At 32.3% G+C, this 18,119-nt stretch overlaps 1 protein-coding gene across 1 annotated transcript; it reads left to right on the forward strand.

Moving 5' to 3' along the window:
• Positions 1-1,342: 1,342 nt before the first annotated feature.
• LOC132718455 (leucine-rich repeat-containing protein 74B-like) lies at positions 1,343-17,727 on the forward strand. The gene is made up of 12 exons (XM_060702155.1): positions 1,343-1,679; positions 4,150-4,340; positions 4,693-4,800; positions 6,061-6,154; positions 11,419-11,468; positions 12,001-12,086; positions 12,540-12,627; positions 14,232-14,426; positions 14,934-15,029; positions 15,559-15,783; positions 16,589-16,674; positions 17,188-17,727. The coding sequence occupies exons 1-12, from the start codon at positions 1,628-1,630 to the stop codon at positions 17,375-17,377; spliced, it is 1,461 nt and encodes a 486-aa protein (XP_060558138.1). The 5' UTR covers positions 1,343-1,627; the 3' UTR covers positions 17,378-17,727.
• The last annotated feature ends 392 nt before the right edge of the window (positions 17,728-18,119 follow it).

Consider the following 18,119-nt stretch of genomic DNA (forward strand, 5'->3'; position numbering starts at 1 on the left):
ATGCTATTTGCAAACAAAACAAAAGAAATTGACAAATGATTAGAAAAACCATTCATAATAAGTCAATTAAATGTATGTAGGTACATTTTGTATATAAAATAAATAAATAAACAGTGACGGCGTAACAGTGACGGCGTAACACCTCACCCTCAACGTAACGTGACTTTAAACCCAATAAAAAAAATCCTAGCTTTCTTTAAATAAAGATAAAAACAGTCTAAAACCAATGAAGGGTAATTATTTATAATAATTGATTATAAGGGATAAATATATTTTACAAAAATAAAGCTTGGCAATACAGTATTCAGATTCACTTGCCAGGAAAAATATTTATAAACATCAGAAAACAATAAATGGTGCGATGGTGATATTTCTCTCGTTGAATAACATTTTCATACTTTGCGGTGTTTGTTAAATATTTTTGATAAACGTTCTGACATGTGAAATACACATATTTGTCATAAATTGTCGGTCATTTGTCCCCCCCCCCACCCCCCTCTCCGATGATTCATAGAAATTATGTGGAATTAGTTGCCGATAAGTGAAGTTCCAGAAAAAAATGGAAATTACTGATTCGATATCAAGGAATGCCGGCCCCTGAGATATGTTCACTAATGAAGGGGAAAAACAACAACAACAAAAACAACGGTAAGTCTGCTTCAAATGCTATCTTGGATTCTGATTATTGTAACAACCGAACGTATCTTAAAGTGAACTGTATTTTCTTATGGTCAGGCGTATATTTTCAAGGAAAAATATGCCGAATTTGAACAGTTATTCTGTGACAAGTGGTGCAACATGAAATAAAACAAGTAAAAAAATAATAAATTTAAATAAACATCATTGAACATTTTGCCAATGACTGGTGTCAATTTTTACGACGATATAGCAGGCATTGTTTTCTTTTATTGCTTAGGTTATAATGAGTTTCTACTTATTAAGTAAAATAAAAAAGGTGGTATGATGTTTTGTTTAATTATCTGTATGTATAATATTATGTTTAAAATTCATGTGTATTTTTTTGTTTGTTTATTTGTTTTGTTTTCTTTTTGTTGTTGTTTGTTTTGTTTTGATTTTTGTTAACGATTAACTTTTTCTTTTCGTATGTTAACTTGATAAGATATCTGCATGTTAAGTGTCAAATTAGATTTGCAATTCTTTTTCTGATCAACTTTATTCATATTCATGAAATGAAAAGAAAATGGTAATCAAACAAGATGTAGTTTTCAATTGTTTTTTTTTCTGTGATGTAAGAGAATAAAGTGAAAATAAATCGACCTTACTTGTTAAATGTAGCGTGGGATTTATTCAAATGGGTGCCGTAAATTTATGCATTTTTGAACTTACAACGTATTTAGAAAAGTGATATAAATCTTTGATCCATTCCATTTAATCGGCTTAAACGATTAATCTCCTAAAACCGTATCTTTAACACTATTATGATTTATTTAACCCTTATATCTATTGTTTTATTACAAGTATTTTGACACTGGTCTAGGGACCATTTCTCTTCTATAGTGGAAATATAAGGGAATTGTTTATACACCAATAGTTTGTTTTAGGGGCATATTTATAAAGAAATAAATTATCTCACTGTCTTATTTGGGAGGTAATTGTTTTCAGATAAATGGAGCCTAGACGGCCAGAACTGGGGAAAGGACACTGGTCAAAAGTAAGAGGTAAAAGATTTGATTATAGATATGCATAATTTACTTAATTAAAGATGTTTCGTTAATTAAAGGTATATTTACATTGCGATTTTTTCGTCCTTAAAAAATATCAGTTGATATGCAACTCGTGAGGTATTTTTCATGAATATGGTTGAAAAGAATTACAAAAGTGTTAAATCAAACGATTTCAAAATTGCCTAGACCTCTCCAGAATATAAAACCGCGGACAGAAACCTGTCAGTTTCTATTTGATGTCAAGTTATTTTTTTACTTACTGAAGGAAAACCCTTGTTAAAGAAATTAAGGAGAGTGTTTATTGGCAAATTTATCGTAGACCATAACATTCCAATCACTTCATTCAAAATTAATAAGTTAGATAAATAAATAAGTAAAATATCAGTTGAAATATTTATAAATAAAATGTTATGTAAAAAATAATTAATCAATTAAAAATTGAACCAATTTAAAAATTAATCAGTTCATTTATCCATGCATTGTTCATTCGTACGATGATTTTTGAGCTGATTTACACATACACGTACACATATACGAGGAATTTTCGAGAAAATCTAGTTACGAATGACAAACCAGAGAGGCTTGAAAGTCTGAAATCACCATGTACATTAGACAAACATTGATAATATGTTAAATGTACATGAAGTCGCATATCGATGACGTGTTTAATGTGCATTGTACTTGTAATTGATTACGTGATGAATATACATGAAGGTACATATTGAAAAGGCGTTTTAATGGAGACAGATATTGTTAAAGGGAGACACATGCAAATTTTTCATTTCTTCGTTTCGATTTTGTCATTCATTATTCTGTAAATGTCCTCAAAATGAATACACTAACAAAATTTTCTCCTTATAAAGAATAAAATTGTGGTTTCCTAACTTGACACACGCGGATCAGGTTAGAGCGTTAAGATTTATCAATAGTTGTCACAGTGAACTCTGGAAACGTTTAAGAACATGTCAAATGAATGACTTGTTTCAATCATACATCATCCACAATATCCATTATTTAACTTCCAGGAGTTGTTCAAGTCATATTATTTGTTTTAAAACTACTAGGTGATTCTGTCGGCGTCTAAGCTTCGTTTAACATATATAGATATAGATTTAAAACCAAAAATATATAGCATTTATATGGGACTATAAAAATGTTATTCTAGCGTGATTTGAGTACATAAGATCATTTTAATATATTTGTGATTAATTTGCCTGAGTATCGCTTTAACATGTTTAATGCACTCGTAGTATTATATGTGTAACGTGTTAAAATTACACACTGATTAACAGGTATCGATAATGTATTTTTTATATTGATTATAGGTGAAATGTTCTTTATACACGAAGTTAGATATTGCAATTTTTTATGTCCTATAAGCATAACACCAGATAATACGTACATTAAAAAGCAGATATTGTTAACGTGTTAAATTTCCTATGTTCATTGAGACAATTATTATTAACGTGTTAATTGTAGTATGTTCATTTAGGCAGACATTGTTAAATGTACTATGTTCATTAGGGCAAATATTGTGAACGTGTTAAATGTACTGTGGTTATTAAGGCACATATTGTGAACGTGTTAAAGGGATACTCAGGCATTAATCACAAAAATATAAAATGATCTTTTGTACTCAAATCACGTTAAAGTAACATTGTTTTATACTTCCATATATATTTTTGGTTTTAAATCGTAAATATATCTATATAAAACGAAATAAACGCCGACAGAACCACCGAGTAATTTTAAAACAAATAATGTGACCTGAACAAACCCTGGAAGTTAATAAAATCATATTTTGTGGATATTGTATGAATGAAACAAGTCTAAGTCTTTTATTTTATATTGTTTAACGTTCACTGTGACAACTATTGTTAAATCTTAACGATCTAACCTGACCAACGTGGGTCAAGTTAGGAAATCACCATTTTATTCTTTAAAGAGAGAAAAGTTTTGTTTCTGTAACTGTCCATTTTAAGGATACTTACAGAATAATGAATAAAAAAATAAAAAAGAAGAAATGAAAATCTGCCTGTGTCTCCCTTTGAATGTACTATGTTCATTCAGGCAGATATTGTGTAAGGCAGATATTGTGAACGTGTTAAATGTACTATGTTCATTACGGCAGATATTATTAATGTATTAAATGTACTTCGTTTGGTAGGGCAGATATTGTAAACATTGTCCACTACGTCAGATATTCTGTTAAATATGAAGACAGAAATGATGTGCAAAATAAACATGTTTATATTATTGCTAAGAAATTAATTGTTTATAAATCAGCGCAGTCTGATCAGGATCCATACTGTTCGCTTACCAACTCTATCGCAAGTAGAGAAACTGATAGCGAACAGCATGGATTCTGATCAGACTGCGCGGATGCGCAGGCTGGTCTGGATCCATGCTGGTCGCAAACACTCTATGTTGGTTTTGTCGTGACACGGCTCACATACTTTTTCAGAAAGTGTAGATGAGGGTCGTTCAAGAAAGTCGTTGGCCAAGAAGGTGAACGACAAATATCAAAGGGCTTGCAAAGTTGCAAAGAAATATCCATTAAAATGTATTGTTGACCAATTTGAAAATTCAACCTTTGACCTTACGGGGAAGAAAATAGGCCATGAACATATGAAACTTGCTGCCGTAGCGCTTTTAGTAAGTAAAATATATAATTAAATACAATTAATAAATATAATTAAATGAGAAAAAAACTATACATATAAGTAATTCTTTAAATCTATAAAGGCTGTCTTCATCTTTTAAAGCAAACATATAAAGAAAAAACACGTGTATTATTGTCTCTCAGCTTAAACCGTTTAACTGATTTTAAATGATGATGATGATGATGATGATGATGATGATGATGATGATGATGATGATGATGATATAAGTCGAGGTAAAGCGCTTGCGCATGCGTAACGCTTAATTCTTTTAACTATACTTACAAAAATAAATTTGAAAGGCAAAAAGTACTTTTAATCTTAATTTTCTATTTTACATTTTGTAGAGAAATGAATATGTGAATGCATTGAAGTTGCGGGATAATAGTTTAGGAAACGAGGGAATATATCATGTAACAGATATGTTGACACAGAATATTTACATCACACGACTTGTAAGTATTTGAGCATATTATCATATTAATTTTTTTTTTTAAATTTCGTCTACATACAATGTTATGACAGATCATGAGAGCATGACAGTCCTCTGTTTATTCACCCGAAATGTATATCTGTTTAAATATAGAAAAAAAAATATTATAGTCTAAACTGGAAAAGGTGATATTGAGATTATTGATAAAACAGGGGTAGGTCTAGATGCGTCTGTAGTGAATATGTTTAGCCATTATATAGAAGAAATTGCACGGTGATCAAACGATATCATTACGTAAAGTTATTGTATCTCAACAAAGCCCAGGGATTTACCGGATGCAGGATCCTGCATTAATAAACTCCTAAAAAAATCTTCTTGGATGCACAATTCTCAAGCTCTTGCAACCAAATGGATGCATAAAAATGTATACAGATGGCTTCATAAATCTTGTGTAAAATTAGTAAAACGTTAAAAAACCCTTGCAGTTTATAATTCTGTGTTATAATATATATATATATATATATATATATATATATATATATATATATATATATATAATATATATATATATATATATATATATATATAATATATATATATATATATATATATATTATATATATATATACATGTATATATATATATATATACATACATGTATAATATAATATATATATATATATATATATATATATATATATATATATATATATATAATATAATATATATATTAAGATATAATAAAGTAAACATTTTTGTTTAGCAAAGTATTGACTAGTTCGAATTAGCTGTCTGTTGGACGTTTTGAATTATTGATTTTGACCCAGACTATACATGACTGGACCCCGTTAATTACAGAACCTGTATCAGTTGCAAACCCATGCATGTTGACAGTGGTGTAAACCCCTGGAAGCCGCACCCTATTTGAGTCGCGTCACGACAAAACCAACGTAATGCGTTTTGCGACCAGCATGGATCCAGACCAGCCTGCGCATTCGCGCAGTCTGATCAGGATCCATGCTGTTCGCTTACCAACTCAATTACAAGTAGAGAAACTGATAGCGAACAGCATGGATGCTGATCAGACTGCGCGGATGCACAGGCTGGTCTGGATCCATGCTGGTCGCAAACGCATTATGTTGGTTTTGTCTTGACATGGCTCATTTTATTTTAAAATCAAAGTGACAATATCTGGTTGTTCATGCTAAACGATTAATGTTTTAAGAATGTTGGGAATGGGCAATAGACTTATATGGTAACTATTTCAAATAATTATTTTTAGAACTTTGCAGAGAACAATATAGGCATCCCCGGGTTAAAGGCAATAGTACAGGCTGTAATGGACAATATTCTCATAGTAAGATTAGATGTCTCAGGTAAGAGAATCAATGAAATTTATAACTCATAAATGATGATGTCAAAATGAAGTAATAATATGTGAAAAATGAAATTCATTAATGTTATGTTTATATGTTTACTTTATATTGTAAAAATCTAAGTTAAGAGCTGTATTTGCAAACATGTGCTGAGCATTGTTATAAAGTACTTTTCATTATACTGCACTGTGGGACCGTATTTGGTACAAAAACGAATATGGTACAAATTTGTACCATATTCGGCCGAATATGGTACAACTGTCTAATTGTACCATATACGTATCTGCAGTTTTGGGGTAAAATGCCTGACCAAATATGGTACAAAACTTGAACCATATTCGGAATGAAAAATGTACCACATTCCGTTCCGAATATGGTACACACTCATAAATCGTCATCATCAATCATCATCATCATCATCGTTATCTCATTCATCATTCACCAATCAATCACCAATCATCATCATTATCATTATTATCATCATCATCATCATCATCATCATATCATCATCAATCATCATCATCATCATTCATCATCATCATCATCATCACCATCATTACTACAATTTGCATCAACAACGTCATCAATTACCATCATGGAAAATAATCATCCATCGTCATCTCTTCATCATCAGCAGCATCATCATCATCATCATAATCATCATCATCGGCGGCCGGTAATCATTGGCGTCAACATAATAAAAAACTTTTTTCATCATCATCATTATAAATCATTATCATCGGCCGATAAACATCGCAGTTATCATCATCAACAATCATCAAACCCCAATCATCATCACCATTGTCATCATCATCAATTACATCGTCATCGTCACCTTAACACCAAATCATCATCATCGTCACCATTAACGCCATTATCATCATTATCGTCATGATTATGACAAAATTTTGATGATGATGATGACGAACGATCAAAAATTAACCGTCATCATCATCATCACAAACTTTTATCATCATTGTCATCATCATCACCATCATTATCACCACAATCATCAAGGTCATCATCATCATCAACACCATCATCATTCATCACCATTATCATCATCGTAATTTGAAGATCACAAAAAATGTGATGATGATAAACTGCGATGTTTTTCGGTCGATGGTGATGATGATGACAAAAGTTTTGTAATGATGATAACGACGGTTCAGCACATCATCATCATCATAATTTCTACCGATAAAAATCGCCGTCAGCATCATCAAAAACACATTTGTCATCATAATCAATCATCATTATATAATAATCATCATCGACCGATAAACATCGCTGTCATAATCATCAAAATACGTTTGTTATCATCTCATCATCATCATCATCATCATCATCACATCAATTATCAACACCCCAATGATCATCATCGTTGTTATTTCACCAACACCACCATTCATCATCACCATCCAAAACCAACATCATCATAATCCATTATCATGATCCGTAATGGTGATCACAAAAGTTTTTTTTGTGATGAATAAATGACCAGCGATGTTTTTCGGTCGATAATGAGGATTGTTGTGATTTGATGATGACGACGATGGAGAATATCATCATAAAATCAATCGGCCAATAAACATCGGCCATCATCATCATCACAAATATTTTTGTTTATCATCAATTATCATTCAATCGTCGGCCGATAAACATCGAGCCGTTCATCATCAATCTAAAATCTTATCATCATCATTATAACCATCATCATCGTCCGATAAACATCGCTGTCCATCATCATCCCAAAACGTTTGTTATCATCTACCATCTCATCATTATACATATTCATCATTCATCCACCGGGCAATCATCCAAACCCCAATCATCAATAACCACTGGTCCCATTCATCATTCACCATTTCATCATCACAAATTTTTTTACCATCATCATTTTCATCAAAATTTTTTTTGTCATTCATCATCATCACATATTCATTTAACAATTTTGGTATTTTATAATTTTGTTTCATTCAAGAGATTCAACAAACTTGTACTTTTTTCATTTATTGGTATATCTGACAAGGATTTTTCAAAGTAAATATTTGAAGGGAAACTTAATAACAGCATTTAATTTAAATTTAAAAATTTTCCAACTGTAGCATTTTGGGACCAGACAATAATAACATATATACATTCATTTTAGTAGCAGCCAAAATATCCCAAATGTGCTTCGTAAAAAGTTACCATTTAAAAATGAAGCAAATGTCAACAAAAATTTCCGGTAGAAGAACATAAAAATTTTTTTTTCTCCCCCACAATCACAAAAATAACATTAAACAGGTTTTCCAAAACACCGAATATACAGTTTATTTCCAAACCTGTAATGTCTGTACATGGACATCTATGATATCATACAACCGATTCCACTACCACGCAAACGCAAGCCATGCGTTTTGCCCATTTTGGCCCTTGATGATTTTCTTTTATTGCCGAAATAAGACCGCTGTTTCTGCCCGGGCTTCTTGTTTAATAGGAAACGGGAACGTGAAAACAGGATTTCTGTTACTAGTATCTAGTTCCAATATCCGGGGCCGAGAATTGTAAAATTCTAGGTGTTTTGACCTTTATTAAATCCCTCTAAAGGGTTGCCGACCTTCGCCAACACAAACTGGATTGACGGGTTTGATTGGTGATGCAGAACTTAAAAATTTCAACTTGAATGTGAAAGTGGTAAACATCAGAAATGGAAAAAGTCGTTTGCCTCTTGTTACCCTCCTATTGTTTATCATATTCTTGAAGCTCTTTCAGGGCTGAACACACAGAGACGTCACCGTTGTCGGCCAGAGTCACCGTTGTCGCCGGGAGGTCAACCGTTGTAGCCAGGAGTTTCACCGTTGTCCGCCCGAGTCACCGTTTTGTCGGGCCGGAGTCACCGTAGTCCCGGAGTCACCGTTGTCGCCGAAGAGGTCACCGTTGTCGCCGGAGTCCCCGTAACCACCCCCCCCCCCGTTGTCGCCGGAAGTCATACCGTTGTCGCAAGAAGGTCACCGTTGTCGCCGGAAGTCACCTCGTTGTCGCAAAGAGTCACCGTTGTCCCAGACGCAGGCGTTGTAGCCAGATCATCGTTGTCGCCAGAGTTCATCGTTAGTCGCCCAGATGCAGTGTTTGTCGCCAGACGCAAGCGGTGGTCGGGCCGGACTCACCGTTGTCGCCAGAGTCACCCGTTGTCGCCAGACGCAGCGGGTTGTCGCCAGACGCAGCGTTGTCGCCAGACGCAGCGCTGTCGCCAGAGTCACCGTTGTTCATTACGACTGTTTCTAAGGCGTGATTATTATGTCCTTGTACACGCGTTGATTGATACGGATACTAAACGTAAAATGCCATCCCCAAAAATCCTTTCTGGAAATACCCCAATGGCAAAAATTGTTCCAACATCACCAATCGAACTTTCCATCTGCTGGACACAAATTTGATGAGTGTTCTAAGTCCTCGGGTAGGGAAACTACCAGGCACTGCCCCAAATTATATTCTCTCATAAGTGCAATGAAGCGTGAGGGTTGTATCGCCGTATGGTCCCATTCTTAGACATATTCTTAACGTATTCATGCAAATGTTTCATCCATAGACAAAAGTTTTCATTAGAAATATCCTGTTTTCTACAATTGTGATGGACTGGCTTCCTTACGGTAAAAGGCATCTACGTCTTTGTATATTACCAATTTTACCAAGTTGATGCGATATTAGGCAGGCAAATTGACAATTTTTCCATCCGGGATTTGGGTCATGGCAATATTCACCCCATCCAAACAACTGCAGATTTTCATGGTGTGTTGAAACATGATTAAGAAACTTAGTTTCTGTTGATGTTTGTTTTCTCTGAAGCGGTTTCTGTTTTAATGAATGTTTTTAATTTTTCTTTGTTTCCTCTAAACGCAAACAGTTAGGCTAGTCATTGTTTTCGACCCCCCAAACCGATTTTGCTTAAGACGAATGATGATGATGATATGATACGTTTTGTCTCAACTTTCCAAATTAGGTTAATACAATGTATTTGAGTTTGAAAAAAAGTTTACACATCGGGCCCAGAACCTATTTCATTATTAAATAAAATACATAATTTATGTGCTACCCATATAACGTAGGCCATTTTCATTTTATGATTTTTTTTTGGTAAATGTAAACCAAATACGTTTTGGCGAGCAATAAGAAAAACTTAATTCCCAACCGGCATATGGTTCAATGTTTGTACCATATTCGGTCGAAAATTGTACCATATTCGGTCCGAATATGGTACATTTGTACCATATTCGACCGAATATGGTACATTTGTACCATATTCGTTTTTGTACCAAATACGGTCCAACACTGCACGTTTACATATAAAAAAGTGCTTTTCAGTGAATAAGCGTGATGTTGATATAATCTTTATACACGATGTTTTCATTTATGAAGAAATTTTTGTTTTTCTCAAATAACCTTTAATATCTTGAAAAAGTGACCCCTCGGAAGCATTAAAGACAGCAAAATTACATGAAAATTGCAGACTCGGTTTGAATGAGTCTGTACATGAGGGATAATGTAAAAGTGCAATATCCCTCACGCCCCTTAGCACCGGCTTGAGCGGAACTCAATTTTCGACACTTAAAAGTGCTGGACTCAATGATTCAAAAGGACCAGAGAAATATAAGAACACTGAAGTGAAGTACGGTGCAACTTTTTATCGACTGTCACACAGCACTTGACACAGTACTAAGTCTGCTGTATGATAAATTTGTTATAAAGCGGAACGGGTTATTGAAGTATACAGCCGCTTATATAGTAATCCAGATATTCTGTCAGACATCTTTATAAATAATACAGTTTATGCAGACACAAACATGTCATTGTCAAGTAGTTGTACAAAAAGCCGCACAGTTGGAAATACAGTTAAACTTCGTTCGCTCGAACTCGCATCGTTCGAATACCTCTCTTCTCTCGAACTAATCGTCCAGCCCCGGCAAAATTTCTTTCTATATAATAAATCTATTGTTTTACCTCGGATCGCTCGAATACCGATCGCTCGAAGCGCTTGAAACCCTTCAGGCCTATATCCTACATAAAATATGATATAATTCATGATAAAGTACCAACCGCGGTTGTCTGGAACTACCAATCTCTCAACAAATTTGCACAAGCCTCCGAGTTTGAGCTGACTTAAGCATTTGTTTGTTATTATGATTATTATTATTATTATTATTATTATTGTTATTATTATTATTATCAAGCATAATTAACTAATCATACACAATCTGATTGTGTTGATTAATTCATTTTAGGAAATGAAATCACAGATGAGGGTGCTAAGTGCCTTGCTGAACTAATAGAGGTATGTTTCGTTGTGTGGGGCAGGACAGAATGCTGTTGATTTTGTGATAAATTTGTCCTGTAATTTTTATATCTATAGTTTTTCACATGTCGATCACGTGTAAATAATCTGTAAGAACATGTATATTCATACATTAATATTTCGTTGCTTGTGTATTTACAGTTTCAGTATATCTTATTTTCGTGTCATATATCGTCGAACATCATGTTCGTTAATTTCATATTTTTATTACTGAATTCTCGGTGTTTTTATAACCGTATGCGTGACAATTTTACAGAATGGCACTAAAACATTTCTGATATAGAATATACGCACGTGCACATACATACTGTTAAATCAAATGGCGACTTTAAGCTAAGTTTTGTTGGTTGCCCACAGTTCTGGGGATAGCAAGACAATTGTTTGCTTCAAATGTTATATAATTCAACAGAATTTGCATACACTTTTTATTTCGTTTAGGATGGAATTAATTATTATAACTTACATGATGACTAATGTAAATATGTTTCTATTTCAATATTTTTTATTTCAGGCAAGAACGGGCTTGTTACGGTTACGGGCAAACCATAATTGTATTAGTGAATCGGGCGCTATGGCAATAGGGAATGCATTAGGTTCGTGTTTAGAAGTAATTTGTCGCATTTGCATTTGGCGGTCATATGTTGTTTTTTTTTTCTCTAAAAGGATTTTAAGAATGACATGAAGAACAATTATGTTAAAACGTATTTTTTTCTTACTTCTGTTGTTTATTAATTGTTAAAATATAATTATCTTCGGATGGTAGCGTTAACGGCAACATTATTTGAGTGACATGATTAATGGATTTTTATTCTTATTAACTTTCAAGTATCCAATTACCGGACTTTTTACACAACAATTTATATGAACTTAGGTGAGCTAGTAGCAAACACTAAGTCTTTTATTACATTGATTTTCAAGAAAAATCTTTTTCAATGAGAAATACCAATACAATCCGTTCTTTCCAAGTATCTTTTATTTGTTATTAATGTCGATTTCAATTTATAACGTTAGAGTACCTTTAACACACTGGATTAAAATTTACAATTTCAGCCAAATAATGAATCAATTAGAGAAACTGGATCTTAGCTGGAACCACATCAGGGGGAAAGGTGCAATATCAATAGCTCATAGTTTAAAGGTAAGATATATATCAATAGCTTATAGTTTATAAGTAAACTATTTATCAATAGCTCGTAGTTTAAAGGTAAAATACATATCAAAAGCTCATAGTTCAAAGTTAAAATATTTATCAATAGCTCGTAGTTTAAAGGTAAAATACATATCAAAAGCTCATAGTTCAAAATTAAAATATTTATCAATAGCTCGTAGTTTAAAGGTAAAATACATATCAAAAGCTCATAGTTCAAAGGGTAAGGGATAATATCAATAGCTCGTAGTTGTTTTAATGTTGATATATTAAAAGCTCGTAAATTAAAAGTTTTTATTATTTATTATGAAAAAACTCGTTTTACCAACATAAAGGTTATTACATTGTTTCCATAAATGTCTAGGATATACAATAGCTCATAGTTTCAATTACATATACCATATTTAATGATGGTGATTTAGGAAATCCTTTTTATGTAAAAAAAACCATCTTCTGTCTAATGGGTGGATTGAAGAAAAATTAAAATATATCTTCTGCGTGGGTTTATGAAACAACTTTAAATTTACACCCACAAATAAACAATGGAAGTCCAATTTGATACAAGAATGTAATTTTTGCCCTAAGGTATCCCTTATGCCTGGAAGTCCAGATTAACTGATTTTAAAAAATCAAAATTTGAAAAACAAAGAGCCTATCCCAAGATTTTGGAAGGACCAATGAAATATTCTTTTTTCACACCTAACGTTGATTGCGTCAATTATCAAAGCAATAACTGATTGGACAAATTTCAAAGTTACTTTTATATAATGGGCCTGTTAACCACCCATAATTACAAAAGATAACAAAAATGGTAATATGGTTAGATTTAATTATTTTAAGACATTCCTAATAAAGTGATTTTAACGAAGGAAACACTGTTGAGGTAAAAGAAGTAAAGCCTTTAAAACATCCAAACAAATATTTTTCAAATTTCTCAAACATCATTTTATGCAATTCTTCTTCATAAATATTATATCAATAGCTCATAGTGAATGGTCGGTTGTATCATTAGCTAATAGTTTAACGGCCGGTAGAATTTATCAGTAGCTCACTGTTCAACATGATGTAGGATATGTATATATTGCTCATAGTCACAAACATTTGATTGTATTGATGAGGATATGTTGTCCAATAACGTGTACTGTAAAAGCATATGATTATTAAGCAGGGAATCGATGGCTTTTTAAGGTAGAATCTTTAAACCACATGATCCGTCTAGAAAAACTTAGTATCACGTGGTTGACATAGAAAATGTTGAACATTGTGTCAATTTAGTATGTGATATTGAACACAATTATATAATTCTAAACAAATAAATTCTCTTCTTAAAGCATGTTTATTGTATAGCTGAAAAAAAGTTCATTAAAAACATAATCAGGATTCTAAACGAAATTTCAAACGATGTTTGCATCCATCCATATAACTCTTATATCAGACGAACACTATTTCACATTAATAAAATGTATACGTATATTTTGTCATCTTAACAAATTGTTTTACAGAACTATTTGTATCGCGTAGTAATCGACAATGCACACATGCAGGCTGCCGGGATATATCAAACTGTATTTATAAATGCATCAATTTAATTTCAGACGAACAATAGTCTACTGTCATTAAATGTAGCTTGGAATGGTTTTGGTAAAGAGGGGGCTAAAGCTTTAGGAGAAGCTCTCCCAGAGAACAAGAAACTGAGTGTTTTAGATATTACTAATAATAGAATCGATGCTAACGGAATGGCTATGTTCATGATCGGACTGCGAACCAATGAAACTCTTCAAACGTTAAAGGTTAGTCTGAAATTGAGTGTTTATTCTACTGTTGTTTTTAAATTCTAGATAAATGAAACAATGAAACACATTTTTGTTTAGTTTGAATTTCTTTTATTTCAGACATATATTCTCATAATCAAATTTTCGCTTGATTAAAGAGCTAATTGAAGAAGTTTTTATATGACTTTAATGAATTATGAAATGATTGAATAAACGAACGAGTGAGTGAGTGAATGAATGAATGAATGAATGAACGATCGAGCGAACGAACGAATGAACGAACGAACGTATGAAGAATACGAACGAACGAAGAATAGATGAATGAATGAATGAATGAATGAATGAATGAATGAATGAATGAATGAATGAATGAATGAAAAATGCATGAATGAATGAATGAATCAATGAATGAATCAATGAATGAATGAATGAAAATGATGATTTTGTTAGAGGGAGGGCGTATACATTTTTTCAATGATTAAAAGAGCTGAATATTGACATTATGAAACTTTATTTTTGACAAAGCTTGGAATGAATCCAATAAGCAGTGACGTAGCAAAGCATCTACTCATGATCATTGAAGCCAATGAGAAATGTGCTATAACTCACTTAGAAATGTCAGTAAGTGCACAATTTAACTTCATTTTGATATCTTATAACTAAACAAATAACTACCCGCCCCCTAATTGTTTTTAAAAAATAGCTTGCAAAAAAGGTTCCCAAAATAAAATTTTTGTACAAAACATTAAAACCCCCCGTGGAAAAATTTTTTTCCATAAACTTTTTTTAAAAAAACTGTTACAAATACTTTTTAAAAGAAATAAAATTTTTCAAATTTTTTTCTTTTTCAAAAAAAAAAACCCTACCTGTTTCTGGCACCTGTAAGAATACTAAAATTTACTCTTTTACATTAAAACGAATTTTGAAAAAAACGTGTACAAAAATTTTTAAGTTTTTGCTTTTTGAAAATTTTTAAATAAAATTTGACCGCCCTATTGTGGGCGGGCTTTACTTTTCATTGATTTTTTTACTCAATTTTTTTAAATAAAAAAATTAAATGCTAAATTCTGATTTTTTAAATGTATTTATATTGAAAAATTTTTGCGGGATGTTTTTCAGGGGATAAAGATTTTGCCGAAATGTTTAAAAGGCGGTTGAGGGGGAAATAAAACATTTCCATGTTAATCACGGAAAAGTAGTGCGTAATGTGCCTGAAAAACCTTATGTTCCTCCGCCATTACCACCACGTGATCCGCTCGAGTTAATGTTTGAATTCAAATATGAGCACGGATATCGGACACTTGACCTCTTAATGAGAATGGACAAAGATAATAACATGGTCGTTGATAGGGAAGAATTTAAAAATGGATTACTGGTGGGTTTTTATGATTAAATTTTATTCTGATATATTATAATTACAATCAAGTGAAGTGTGAAGAAGAACAAAGATATATTTTTTTAAAGAGAGAAGTTATGGTTCAGTATTCACATAAAAATACAATTTGAATAGGATATTCTAATTGTAATGCACTTGCAAAGATATAATCACAAGATTTTATATTTCATCAACATTTTTTTATTTTCATCAATTGTTGTTATCACAAATTTTAATAGGGATATAAATGATTAACTGAAATGGGTGTTGAATATATATCCTCGGGAAAGAATTTGCTGATTTGTTATTTTGCAGGTACTTTAAAAATAAATAAATATATGAAAAATGAAAGTCTCATAGTGTTCACGACATAAATAGCGCAATCATACATCTTAAGCGTTCAAAGAAAGAAAGAAAGACAGACAGACATACAGACAGCAAGAAGACTTTTTTATATACTCGTCTTTCGTTATATTAAAATCTCTTTTGATAAAAATCTGAAATTGGTCTATGTAGATTTAACAAATTTCGCTGTCATTGTTTAAGTTCTAAAGCTTCGACTCTTATAACTTATGTGAACAGACTTACAAAATGGATAAAATTATGCAATTCACAAGTTCCGAGAGATTAGTGAAATATTTACTTACTTTTATGAATGTGGTTTAGTGTTATTATTACTTCTTATTCTTCGTACAATAAATATGTTAATTATTTAAGGAGTTCTATTTATGAAAGAAGCGCTCATCTGTTAGCTATATTTAAAATCGTTTTTCCCCTTTTTGCATTGTACTTGATATATCTACAGGAGATGGAAATTGAAGCTGACGACGACCAAATAGATGAACTAATGTCAAGACTTGATACTAATTCAGACGGGAGCATAGACTATAGGTAATTACACAATATTAATACGCTATATTTGAGCCGCGTCACGACAAAACCAGCCAAATGCGTTTGCGACCAGCATGGATCCAGACCAGCCTGCGCATCCCACGCAGTCTGATCAGGATCCATGCTGTTCGCTTACAAACCCTATTACAAGTAGAGATACTGATAGCGAACAGCATGGATCCTGATAAGTCTGCACGAATGCGCAGGCTGGTCTGGATCCATGCTGGTCGCAAACGCACTATGTTGGTTTTGTCATGACGCGGCTCATTTTATAAAGCGTCAATATACTACGTTTTACTCCCTTTATTTTGTTTCACAAATTATTGAATACTATTAGTCTAAGTACATTGACAAATGAATTAACAAAATATATTTCAAAATATTATCATCATACATATGTTAACAAAATACTAATTAAAAGTATATTTTAGTGTTACTGACGCATAAATGCAGCCAAACAATTACTTTTCCTTCTGAAACGATGCTCATTTGTTGTATTTTCATTTATTTCAGTGAATTTGTTCAAGGGGAGAAGGAATACGGATCAAGACATAAAAGACATATGAACATGCAGACCATGACAAAAATCCGCTCCTTGGCAATGGCCATGTTAAAACTAAGAATGCAGAAGCAAATAAATGAAGTAGACACTAGAAGACAGAGCACCGTTCAAACAAATCAAAAACCACAAAATAAGACATGACCAAGACATTTTTGAAATGTGTTTTTAATGACGTTGTAAACATATGGGCATTATTGGAACACAGGAACAACAAACGAATGATGCCATGGTTGCATTATTTTTCACAGGCAATTTTGTTAAGGCAGAAAATGGAATGCGTATTTTGGAACATGCGCACAACACATTAAAGTGGATGGATACCAGACTGTTTATCAATATAAATCAAAACATTTAGATAACATTTTTGAAAATCAATGAAAAATAGAAAAACACATGATTGCTATTATGAATACAAATTTGTTATTTAAGATATTGTATGTTTAAGTCATTCTAGCAACATACTATTATATAGAAGTGAAAAGACCACAGTTTTTTTTTCCGGTTATCATAATTCAACAAGAATATGTTAATTTACATTAAATTCTTGGATAGCAATAGTTTCTTACAAACTTTATTGTCTACATTATGCTTTTTTAAAAGCAGACAGCAATGTTATTATAACATTTCTTGGAGCCGATTAAATAAGTAAATTGCTTTCTTCCTCCGTTTGTACCAGATTCGTTTAAACCTAATACGATTAATTATAGTTTGTATTACATAGGTATGTCAATAATTGGCCCGCTAATAATATCCGATAAAATATTTTCAACAACACAATGTAATTTCTTCTTGACAGTTTTTTTAACTTCTGATCTATAAAGAAATAAGTGCAAGTCAGTTGAGTTTCGGTACCTTTGACACAGCAGGGACTACATATGTGTGT

This window comes from Ruditapes philippinarum, unplaced genomic scaffold (genome assembly GCF_026571515.1).
Source record: "Ruditapes philippinarum isolate M1 unplaced genomic scaffold, ASM2657151v2 ctg3062_1_1_1_1, whole genome shotgun sequence".
In the NCBI taxonomy this organism is placed as follows: Eukaryota; Metazoa; Mollusca; class Bivalvia; order Venerida; family Veneridae; genus Ruditapes; species Ruditapes philippinarum.

Bases quoted from the DNA above. Each gene is read 5' to 3' on its own strand.
- LOC132718455 (XM_060702155.1), top strand. From the start codon at position 1,628: ATGGAGCCTAGACGGCCAGAACTGGGGAAAGGACACTGGTCAAAAGTA. The intron at 12,628-14,231 runs GTAAGATATATA...ATTTAATTTCAG, and splicing joins CAATAGCTCATAGTTTAAAG to ACGAACAATAGTCTACTGTC. The intron at 15,784-16,588 runs GTGGGTTTTTAT...ATATATCTACAG, and splicing joins AATTTAAAAATGGATTACTG to GAGATGGAAATTGAAGCTGA.